Raw genomic sequence first — 12163 nt, forward strand, 5'->3', positions numbered from 1 at the left:
TAAAAGGTTCAGGGGTTTGGGTTGACGGGGTGAAGAATGTTAAATATGTACACAAAAATCACAAATTGCAAGGAAATTAGCAAATACAACAGAAGCCTGACCCTCAAACAGATGGTTCTTGACAGCACAAGTTGGCTTGAAATTATGTGAGAATTTGAAGTTAACTTTTCTGGATATTGAGACTGGAGTGGGCAGTAGGGATGTACATGAGATGAATAAGCAAACATTTGCAATTTCTGCTCCCTTTTCTGTTGTTATTGGAATCTGATATCCCTGGTGATCAATGTTCTCTATAGCTGCAACAGTCTCCTCTTCACTGTTAATCAAGCTAGTTTCTTCCCCTCCTTATGAGTCAGTTTTAGTATCATATTCCAAGCCTCTCTTAAGCCAACTTTGTCTCATCCTACTTGCATCTTGGCTGATACCTGATGTCAACTGATTCCATTTCCAGGAACTACATATGCGCACATTACAGTTGTATCTCGTAAGTCGAACAAAATCTGTTCCGGAAGTCCATTAACTTCCGATACGTTCAACTTCCATAGCACGGTTTCTGATTGACTGTAGGAAGCTCCTGCAGCAAATCGGAAGCTGTGGAAGCCCTGTTGGACATTCAGCTTCCAAAAGAACATTTATTTCACCAAACCCTCAAGGATCGACTGATGTAATGTGCTTTATGTGGGACTGTCCTTGAAGAGAATTCACAAATTTCAGCTAGTGCAAAATGCTGATATGAGTGTTTATATAAATGTGGGGTGGTGAGATCAAATTCAGCTTTGTATGTGTTAGCTTTGTACATGAAGAGAGGTTCCCCCACAATTGGGGGGGGGCAGGGATTCAAACAAGAAGCCCACCCTGTCTTTGGGTTGAAGGTGTCTTCCTTCAATCTTCAAGCATTTTAATCAAGTCAAAATCATAGTATATGCAACACTTTATACAACACTTTTACATTTTAATACGTCTTGGAAGCTGGCTTTACATGGGTCAGTCAATATTTAAGGATTTATGGTACTCTGATCTCAGAGAATGTGGTTTGCAGTCCTTTCACATTTGTTTCCATTGTTACAATTAATTTGGCTTCACCTTCACTGTGACGGGAAATGAGTTAATGCAAAAAACCCACAGTACATTAAAAAGAGAGATGTCAATAGATAAAATAGAAATAATTGTTCCATAATACCATATAAAAGTAGATAAAATCCAATATACATCAAAGTAATTTCAGAAGCAATTTCTAGATCTCCAGAGTAAACATTACTTACAAATGAATAAAAGCTCATCAGAATTACTCCATGGGGTGAATAGTGCTATTCTAACAGACTCCAGGTGGAGTTGTATCAAGCCTACAGATATTTCCATTACACTTAAAAAAAATAGCAGGTCAAGCAATTTTCCAAAGTATTGTCTCATGGGAAACAGAACAAAGTGCTAGTGTGCCAATAGAATCTACTGTTAACAAGGTTGTTTATAACAAGGGAACTGTACCAAGTAAGATTTCACTGATGGCATTTAATGTACCTAACTCACATGTTGTACAAATCTCTTAAGGAGTCAAAGTCTTCCCTTAAGTAAAGGAACTGTTTACTACTAAACATGTAGGCACTCGATAGACTGGCTCTTTGGATATGAACACATGAGCCTTTAAAAACCATTGCCTAAAGTAGAGGTGGCTAACCTGCAGCCTTTCAGGTGCTGTTGGCCTTCAGATTCCATAAATGCTGACCATTGGTCATGCTGGTTGGGGCTGATGGGAGTTGGAGTCCAACAACATTCCTAAATAATTACACTAAGAATGCAAATTGCAAATTAGTTTTTTAAAAAATAAATAAATCGAGACTGTGATTATTTTGACCTGCTAGTGCTCTTTCTGCACAAGTTCTATAGGAAACCCTAAAATTCACTAGTGAACCCAGTTCTACAGCACCACAGGAAGTATTACACTGAATTATCCAGTGAATGCAAAGAAGACATGTTTTGAATATTCTGACTCTTGTTACTTCAACTGCCATTGAAAAATAAACTAGTAAATCTTAGAACAAAGGCTAGATTTCCTATTGCTATTGCCAACACCAGGACAGTTTTAAGGCCTTGCTTTTCCCAGCCCAGAGGACTCAGATGACATAAGAAGTCTTGTTGGCTTTGTGTAAAAACTCTCTTAGCCTTCACATCCCAAATCTAAGCAATTTGTTGTTTGAGTAGTCACACATTCTTGTGCCTTGCATCACCTCTCCAGCCTTCCAGAACCTGATTCTCTTGGCCCATGCCTCCTGGCTCTGCCCATTCTGCACTTTTTTATCTTCCCTGTAACCTAATCATTGGCCTGATATAGTCTATATTGCCTGCACCTGGCTCTTCAGACCTGTCATTGTTTTAACCTGTGCCCACCCTGGAGCACACCATTTGTCTCTGATTCAAAGTGGCCCTGCCAGTTATGCAGACAACAGGAGATTCAGAAGGAAGACAAGTCAGAATAAGATACCAAGAGATGCTTTGAAACTCTATGGAGAAGTATATTCTTTGTTCTGCAAAGTCAAATCCAGAAGTTGGGTTTCCTTTGGAAGTCCTGAGCCAGGGCTAAAATTGTACTAGTAACTGATCTGACAAAGAGCAGCTAGAATCAAGTAAACTATCACTCTCTCTCTCTCTCTCTCTCTCTCTCTCTCTCTCTCTCTCTCTCTTACACAAGACTCTGTTGTTCTCAAGGTTTGGGACTTCCAGGGTTTCCAGACGGAAACCTCTCTCTTTTTCTAAAATCACCATCATTAATTATTGTTAAATTGTTAAATTATTATTAAACAAAACAAAAGTGCCTCAATAAATACAGTTTCAGATTGCTAAGGCAAAGGGAAGTACTCAACTTCCTCGTCTCATTAGTGCAAGGTTTTCCGCTTGCACAATGGTACTTTCCTCCTCTTCTTGCCCTACACTATCCCCAAATCTCCTAGGGAGGGTTGGGGGAAAACGCAGAACAGATTTAGGGGGTATGCAAGGGGAGAAGGGAGAAAAAGTCCAGTTGCACAAGCAGAAATCCTTGCACTGACAGGATGCTTACTTTACCACTACATTGGATATAACCCAAAGTGAAAATGCCATACAGACCTTAAAACATTGGATTCTAATATATAAGAATGGGTTTGCCAGTGCTTTTGAAGCTACAGCAGTGGCTTGTGAGCATTTGTGTATATGGAAGCAGTAGTGTGTCTCCAGCAGTGATCATGTTGTGTTTATTTAGACAGGGATCAGGTAGGGTGAAGCAGCAAGGTTGGTGGAGTTCCAGGCTGGTGGCAGCAGTCCCACCAGTATGCCCACATCTGCAGAACCGCCACCTCCAACTCTGGAGTCCCCCAAGGTTTGCTACTCCTACATTGTCCCATCCCCATCCAAATTCAGCCCCACCACAACTGGGAGGATGAAATCCCTGCATGAACCACCACTGTGTTTTTTTGCCCCCAAACTAACAAGGGTTTACTATTCTATATGAATAGAACAATCACATGCTTTCTTTTGTCCTATACACAGTATAGTGAATGTACTCGATTGATTTTCATGGAGAAAATATGCTGAAAGTCTTGTGCCTTTTGCTGAGGCTTTCAGGATCTGGAGGAAAGCTTCCGCTACTGCAGGAGTTAGGTATTCAACCTGAATTTCACAACTGGTGAACTTCAGTGTCAGCTCTAATAATACTCATAAGGAACTTTTTTCTGAACTCATCATCTTTGCCCTTATTGTTCCCATCTAAGTTCCCAGTAGGCAATGCTAACTTTATAACTGCACATGACAGCATGGCTTTGAATGCAACATCAGATGTCATGCTAGCATAACACCTTCCTGTGGACTTCCTTAGGCAATGTCCTCTGTTTCAGAAGTGAATATTTCACGCCCTTTAGTTTCAAAGCAAAACTGCTTGGCTTCCAAACTGAGATTCCTGAATAAGCAACCTGTGATAAAATCCTAAACTTTATCTTCCTTTTTCTTCTCTTACTTTCCAACAGCTGTCAACCTGGTTGTGTCCATGATGCAGAGTCCTCCTTTGGACCACTCCTGCCAGATCTGCTTTATGTACGACCTACTGCATGACAGTCCATCAGTGTGGTGTCAGCGCAGCAGTGCCTCTGCGCTGGATGGATCATTAGTGTATCATTGTTCATTTGATACGGCGTCTCACTCATCATGCTCATGGGATGCCAGGCTTCAGGAGATGTGCTCTGTGTAATGTACCTCACTGGATGCTACGGATACTTGTGGATAATTTTAGCTCCCTAGTCTGATCTTCCTTGTCATCTATTTTCTTCACTGAGTAGGTACCTATATCCATTTGTTTCATAGGGTGCTGGGTAAAATCACAGCAGCTTCGATACAAGGCTTCTTACATTACAGAGCAATTGCAGATTCAACCACTCCACATAATTATTTTAAGACATTACAGTTACCCCTCACAGTTACCAGAGTCCTATTCCTGACCACAAATGAGCACAAAAGCTGAGGCCATTTCTGATTCTGTAGCTCCTAGCCCTCCCTGGACATGCAAGGGATATAACCTGGGACCTGCCTCATGTAAAGCCAATACTCTGCCACTGAGCTACAGCCCTTCCATTAACAGCTACTGAGAATGGTTGCAGGTGGAAGTGGAATGTCTGTAGTTTCCATGGCTAATAAGATCCAGCAAATTAGATTAGACCACAGGACCACAGGTGTCCTCTAACACTGGCAGCATTTCTGGTTTCTATCTTTCCCTGTTAGCCTGCACTCTCCAACTAAAACAGCTTAGCATAGTTTTAGATAGTATTGATTAATAACTGAGCCATGTGTTGTTTTGGAGAAAACAAAAAATTAAGCACAGAGGATTGTAACAAAATGCAGTGCTCTGTTTTCTGTGTGTTTCCTCTGCTGCCCAGCAAGACATATCCTTCAATATTAGAGGAAAATTAAATTCTATCAGCACCATCATCAGCTGTGCTGTACTGATGTGATATTCCCTTCTAGTGCCAGGGCAGGGGGCAGTCAAACCACAGGCATGGGATGTGGCAGGGCTCAACAGCTGTGTAACAATGCTGGGTTGATCTGCACCTAGTCATGGAGGAATAGGTTGCTATGGATATGTAACACCTGACCTGGAGCTGTTGTTCCTGCTCTGATGAACTGTGACAACTGTATGGTTGCTGTATGGTCACTAGGTCATGAAGAACCCCAGCTTCCAAATATGCCTGGGGCTTGTTTGTCTGTTTTGGGGTTGCACAGCCAGTTCAAGAACCATGTGCAGTTGTTCTACTCAAGTCAGAATTCAGTGAAACAGACACTTGCCTAAATTGCTCAGGTGCTAAAATGAAACATTTTAATACTTTTATTCAAGTGACATTGGAAAAAGCAGAGACCTGTAGCAGAAAGAGAAACATCTCAGGAATAGAAATGGAGACATTTCACTCTCCCAGTTATTTTTATTACTGTTGTTTCCCTTACAATAAGTTTCAAATCCTTAAGATTTTTGCTCCCACGGGATCCAAGGCTTTTAATTACCACAAAGCTTCCTGAATATGGAGGTACCAATTGCAAACAAGTGAAACTTACTGAATCCATTAACATCTTGGCAGCTGGAAGAAAAGGCTTCTTCATTATGAGCAGAACTGAGTTTCGTAGCAGTCTTGTCTGAAGAAGCAACAGGGCCCATTTCTCTCTGACTGCTGCTCTGCGTCTCCTTTTGCTTCTTGGCTAGTTTCCTTCAGGGTGTTTTGAAGAGGGAAGAAATCATTGTTAGGGTTTTTGTTTTTTTGTCTTACCATTTCTTAACTGATCAAACTGAAAGAAAACAAGCCAACAAAATAATACCTTAAAAGAGAGAGAAAATATATTTCTGTTTTTCAGCAACATGCAGGTCTTCTTGCAAATGTTAGGAAGCATCACACTGCATCTCCATTGTAAGCATTAGCAATGGAGAGTGCATATGGAAGCCAGCAATGGAGTGTCATGAAAACTGAGAGCAAATGAAAGTGGGGCCAAGGAAAGGAGAAAACGGCAGAGTAGGATATTAATGGGAAAATACCAGGCAACTTCCTAAATCCAGCCTGGAATTTTCCAGTGATAAGTTTACACTAGATCAATACCTAAAAGTCCAGGGCCAAATCTACTTCCCTTGAGAAATGCCTTGTCTCTTCCCCATATACCAATCCAAAGTGGAAAGCTGGCTGTCACCATGGGGCAATGTGTGAGGATCTCAGTTTGGGGCTTTGTCCCTTTACCTTGTTTCCAAAGAAGCCTAACAGAAAAGAGCAGGTATCACACAAAAGGAAACACTCTTTAAGGTGTTGTTGACACAGTTGCTTAAACTGAGTTTTTGATTCCCCATACCCGAGTGTAAATGAAATGAAAAGCTACCATTAAATAGTTGTATTGACATATTTTTTAAAAATAAATAAATAAATAAATGTTTTTCTCCCTGATTCCTACAACATCAAGAGCAACAGTGACACTTTATGTTTATCCTGGGTCAAAAAACATTCTTGTTTTTGGTATTATTCACTTGTGAAACCCTCAATGTCATGGGTAGGGAACCATTTTCATCTGACGGGCAGGATCAAAAAGTGGCAACCCTCTGTGGGTCACATTTGACCTATACACCTGTTTTAGTCACCTGACATGACATGGCATACTTAGCAAGGGACATCCTGTTTTTTCGTGTGAGATCACGGCGGCCATTTTGGCTGCCACTCTCTCTCTCTCTCTCTCTTTCATGCCCTACTCTCTTGCCCTGAATAAAGCACTTGAGAGCATGACACAGGTCACGCGACTCACCCAGGAGCAGATCCTGGAAGACATACATCATGGTTTTGGCTCAGGGAAAAGTTGGACGGTGTGATATGGCATCAGATAGATTCAATCTCCCCAAAAGCAACAAGGTTTGTATTTGGCTCCAAATCGGAGCGGCACCAAGTACAAGTCCGGGCTGCAAAGGAGCAACTGACAACACTTTCTAAAGTTCCCAATTGTCCCTTTGCAGTTGTGGTTTTAAGGGAGCTCCTGAGTAGAAATGATCCTGCCTGAGACAGCAGGGCTTGCATTCCATGCCCAATTTAAACAGTCCAAAATTGCAAGCCAAGGAAATCAGAAGTGCACTCTGAGGCTCTTGGTTGTTCCCACAACAGCCTTGAAGTCCAAATTTGATAGGCTCATTGGCCTAATCTGGCCTGTGGGCCACAGTTTCCTCACCACTGCTCTGTTTCCAGAGGCAATATCCATCTAAATATTAGATGCTATGAGAGAAGCAGAAGAAGGTTGTTTCCTTCACACACTATTTGTGTGTGGACTTTTCCTGAGAGCATCTAGCTGGCCACTGTTGGAAACAATATTATGGAGATGGACCCTTGGTCTAATACTGAAGGATTCTTATGTTCTTAAAATGGCCTACTGAGTGCCACCTAGTAATTTCCTGTTTGCCATTTCTAAACAGAAACATATACCACATTAGTTACAGAAGACACAGCCCACATTTCATATACACATCAGATTTGGTTGAAAATACTATTGATTAATTCCTACCTATCATTTTCAGGTGGTGGGTAGTTCTCCTGAATTTGGTCCCATCATGTGGTGAGAATGATCCAGTATTAGTATGTACGAGGGCAGGGGAAGATAGTGGGTTGCTGGGGCCTTGAGGAGAACCTACCACTGCCACCTCCTTTCCTTCTCCAAGGTACATTTCTAGGGTCTTAAGATAGGAATAGGGAGCAGAGCTCATAGGATGTTTGGTGCTCCTTGCAAGCACTATGAGCAGCACAAGCAGTCATAAGATCCCCAAATCCTGTATTTATTGTACCTTGTCAACCCTCTGCACGTCAAGGCTCTTCAGAAAATTATTAATGCCTCTGATGTCAATGAAACACACTGGACTCAAGTCTAGATAGAGGCTTGAGAGCACCTAAACAATCACACCAAAGGAGCAGTGGACTGACAGACATAGGAAGGAGAACAAAATAAGCTTTTCTCACCTTCCTCTTTCTGATACCTGCTATGCTGCTGGTATGCTGCCATAGAGGGGAGAGCAAGAAGTTCCCCTTCATAGCTGACAGAACATCACTTAAAAGGTAAAGGGAATGGTTATTTGGGTCCAGGAGGTTGAGTGTGTGATAGGGAGGGGCTGTAAGAGAGTAGGCTAATGTATTTCTGAAAATGTACTTGGTCAGAAAATAAGCAGAGTTATTTCTCTCTTTATTTTTCTAGTGAATTTGATGTGAATTAGAAGTTCCCCTCTTTAGTAAACACTAGGTCCCAACTCTTTCCTTGTGGAAATTCACTGAGAAGAAACAGCTCACCTGAGAAATGCCATCTTATGTTGGCTTTGCCACATTAAAACTGAATATGAGAAAAGAGGCCAATTAATTTTATATATAAAATGTTTGCATGGAATTTTCTTTGTCTTACACCAAGAAACATAAATAAAAGAAACATTTCAGCACTCTGATCTCAAATGTTGAGATGTCATATTCATCTGTGGAGATATAACATCTCACCAGAATTACTAGTAGTGTACTACCCTACCTCTATCCACCATAAACCATTTTGGGATGTGACTGCAAATCTTTGAACAAGGCTCATCATTTCACTTAGAGCAAAGCTACCCACTGAGACAGAATTGGTGTAAGAGCAACTGTACCCGACTTCTTTCTCACACTTTCCTAAAATGGACTGCAGAAATATCCTAAAATATTTCTGCGCTAGGCCTGTAAGAGTGAGAAAAGTCACATTAAATTAACCACCCTTCTACAGGAGATTTGCCTGCGTTGAGTGTAAATATCAGAACTGATTAAGAGTGACAGCAAAACCTTTGGAATAATAAACAACCAGCCCACTGTCAGCTCTAAAATTGCTCTCCTCGCCCCCACCCCAAATGTACCCACCCCACCCCAAACCTACCCAACAATGGGAGATCCCATTGTTTGCCTCTGGCTACCAGCTGTATGAAAATGGAGAAGAGTGATCAACTAGGCTTCTGTTGACATTTGGCTGCTCAAGTCTTCATTCATATCTGAAGGTGGTGGGCGGGGGGGGGGAGACTCTTTCAGAATGAATATTTGACATTCTATAAACCAGCAGCCTGGAAAGATACCACACAAATCCTCTGCACCAGCAAAGAAGTTTGCTCACATGGCCTCCATTGATAAGAAAACAAAACAAACAAATATAAGGAAAGAAAGGAAGATTACTGTAAGTAGGGACTTTAGTCTTATTTTCTTTGTTATTGAAATCTGAATAATGTAATTAAATTATGTTAAGAGTTTGCAGTTTCCCATAAACTAAATTGATTTGCTCACAATCAATGATGAGCCTAAATCATGCCTCCATCTTTAAGGAAAAATTAATTGGATCCTTGCATAGAAAAATCTTTCTTTTCAATTATTTACCAACCATGCTTATTTAATACTGCAGTCAGCCAAGTAAGCCTTGCTGAAAAGCCATGGTTGCACATATTCCTAGAAAGAATTCCCCAACCTGATTGGGTACCCTACAGATTGGCTTTGGTTGCAACTCCCACCAGCCCTCAGCCAGCATGGGTAGTGGTTAGGGATGCTGTTGTTGTAGTCCAATAACATATGAAAGGCACCAGGTTGGGAAAGGCTGCTTTAGGACCATAGGTTGCTCCTTATTTTGAAAAGTCACAACAGAATGAAATTTTAATAACAATGAATCACGTTTAAACATCAGAATAAGGTGACTGCTGAAGCATTGTCAACTGATGGGATGACTCCTACCCAGAGTGGCCTTTGCATTCATTTGCTGTGAGGCAACAAATAAGAATCACATGCTTTTCCAGAGCTTACTGCTGTTGTCTGTTTCCCTCAGTTTCTCTACTATGGCTGTTTGTACCATGCCAGGGATTGAAAATACTATTTGCATACAGCATTTTGATTACAACGATGACATGGCCACACTTTTATTTTTGAATGGAGCAGGTTCAGAAAGTTTGTGTTGCTGGGAACCTGCTTTGATCTGCTTGCTGTTTTGATTCTGGGCTGGCTATTTTAATTTGAAAACGTGAGTCTGTTTTAAATGGTTTCTTCTGTTTTGTTATGCTGACCTATGCTGTGCTTAGCATACATATTTTGCAAATAATTTCCCCTTATTACATTTTCACAAGTTACTTTCTCCAATGTGCACATTTCTGTATGTACTTTCCCTAATATATGTATTTTTGTAATTTGTAACCACAGTTTTGTTGAAGAACTGCATTTGGAAAAAAGTGTGTGTGTGTGTGTGTGTGTTAAAGCTGCTTTATTTGGGTTTGTCTATCAGTTCAGGGACTGCAAATTCCTGAGTAGCTAGGTTCACCACATTAAAATGGGAACCAAATTAATTTCTTCTTCGTTCCTATATGTGGACTGCTTCCAGAGGGCTTGTCCTGAGAGGCAGCATAGAAATATTGAATATATATATATATATATATATATATATATATATATATATATATATATAGGACCTAGAGTCTCACCTAAGACAAATCCTTTTGCAGAAACATCTCAAAATATCACATGCTGCTAAAATATATATCTGAATGTGTTGCTTTTGGTTTAATGCTGACCACTGTGCAATAAAGTAACCAATCTTCTGTAGATATATAATATTTTTTTTGGGGGGGGGGAACCAAAACATTGAACAAATATAGTAAAATGTAAATCAATTTATTTCAAAATGTGAGAATGGGGGGCGGGGAAGGCACTAAAAAGGTTTGTCAATGGAAGCCAATTCATGTTTACTCAGAAGTAAGTCCCATTGGGCTTACTCCTTAGTAAGCAGGTCCAGAACTGCAGCCTCAGTCTGTTTTGCTGTTAATCCTTTTTGACAGGAAGTTGGATAGAGACATTAAAGCTTTGGAGCCTCAATTACATTTCATGTTTACCAAATATGGGCAGCCAGACCCAAGACTAGCTGTGTAAACTGCAGCCATAATTTTTGCAAGCTGCCTTGAGTCAAAATGCAGAGTATAAATAATAGAAAGAACATCAATACCTAAATATTTACAAGGGATGCTATGTTCAACCCCTACTGAAATGAATTGAAATTAGCAGTTCCAGCAGCACAGGTTGTATAACCCCAGTCTTAGTGGGTTGTTGTACAGAACGAAGGTCCAGTGCACAATTGAGGAGGAGCTGTCACTAATGTGAGCTTCTTTATTTATTGCAATGGAAGGGACATCTAAAATATCAAGCTGCTCCTGAGATAGGAAAACTCGCAGTTGTTAAGGCTGTGTCTGTACATCAGTGGTCCTGCAGTATTTTGGTTTGAGGCAATTTTGGCAACCAACACCTTCAGAGTGCTGCTCTTACATCTGAGCTGGTTCTGAAAGAAAGGGAGCTACTGCAGGAGAAGCGATCACAATATGGCACTTTGTTTCCAGTGAGGTACCTTTACAACCTTTAGTGAGTTTTAATGAACATCATCACAATCTTATTACAGAATTCTGAACATTTCAATTGTTTGCAATGAAGGAAAGAAACAACCAACCAACTGCTACATAACTTTTCAGTGGAATTAAGGTGTTCAAGATAGCTCACGATGGATAGAGAATGAGACTCTTAATCTCAGGGACATGGGTTCCAGCCCCACAATGGGCAAAAGATTCCTGCACTCCAGGGGGTTGGACCAGATGACCCTCATGGTCCCTTCCAACTCTACAATTCTATGATTCTATGGCTCATTCTGTGATTCTACTTCAGCCAGCTCTGCCAGTGTGGCCACACAGCATTGACCTCATAGTCTCCCTGCCCTGCCCGTGCCCCATCATGGTAAGTGGCCATGACACTACTCTCAGGAGGACAGCTCCACCACTTTACTCCACCATTCTTGCACCCCCTTTCACCGAAAAGCCAACTACTTGATAACAAAACCAGTTATCACCAACCATTTCCTACCAACATTTATGTTCTCAAGACACAAACCTTAGGGTGATGTATCAACCTTCATACAACAGCCCAATACAATGCATGTTTCCTCTGAGATAAGCCCAAATGAGTTCAAAGGAGCTCACTCCCAGAAGGGTGTGCACAGTACTAAAAGCTGAGGGAGATATGGCTCTTCTGATGGGAGAGTCAAACATTCAGCCCCCAAAGTCCACACACACTGGTGATGTCAGCCTATGCCATTATTTTGTCTATCCCGGCATGACAGACAGGGGTGG

General features: G+C 41.1%; 1 protein-coding gene across 12 annotated transcripts in view; it reads right to left on the reverse strand.

Moving 5' to 3' along the window:
• The window catches only part of PTPRT (protein tyrosine phosphatase receptor type T), a 582389-nt gene that overhangs the window by 57862 nt on the left and 512364 nt on the right, over positions 1-12163 (reverse strand). For all 12 annotated transcript variants that reach the window (XM_033153370.1, XM_033153371.1, XM_033153372.1 and 9 more), the window contains one exon: positions 5566-5714. In XM_033153370.1, coding sequence (XP_033009261.1) covers positions 5566-5714 — 149 coding nt within the window. The remainder of the gene's footprint in view (positions 1-5565; positions 5715-12163) is intronic.

Source organism: Lacerta agilis, chromosome 6, assembly GCF_009819535.1.
Source record: "Lacerta agilis isolate rLacAgi1 chromosome 6, rLacAgi1.pri, whole genome shotgun sequence".
NCBI lineage: Eukaryota > Metazoa > Chordata > Lepidosauria > Squamata > Lacertidae > Lacerta > Lacerta agilis.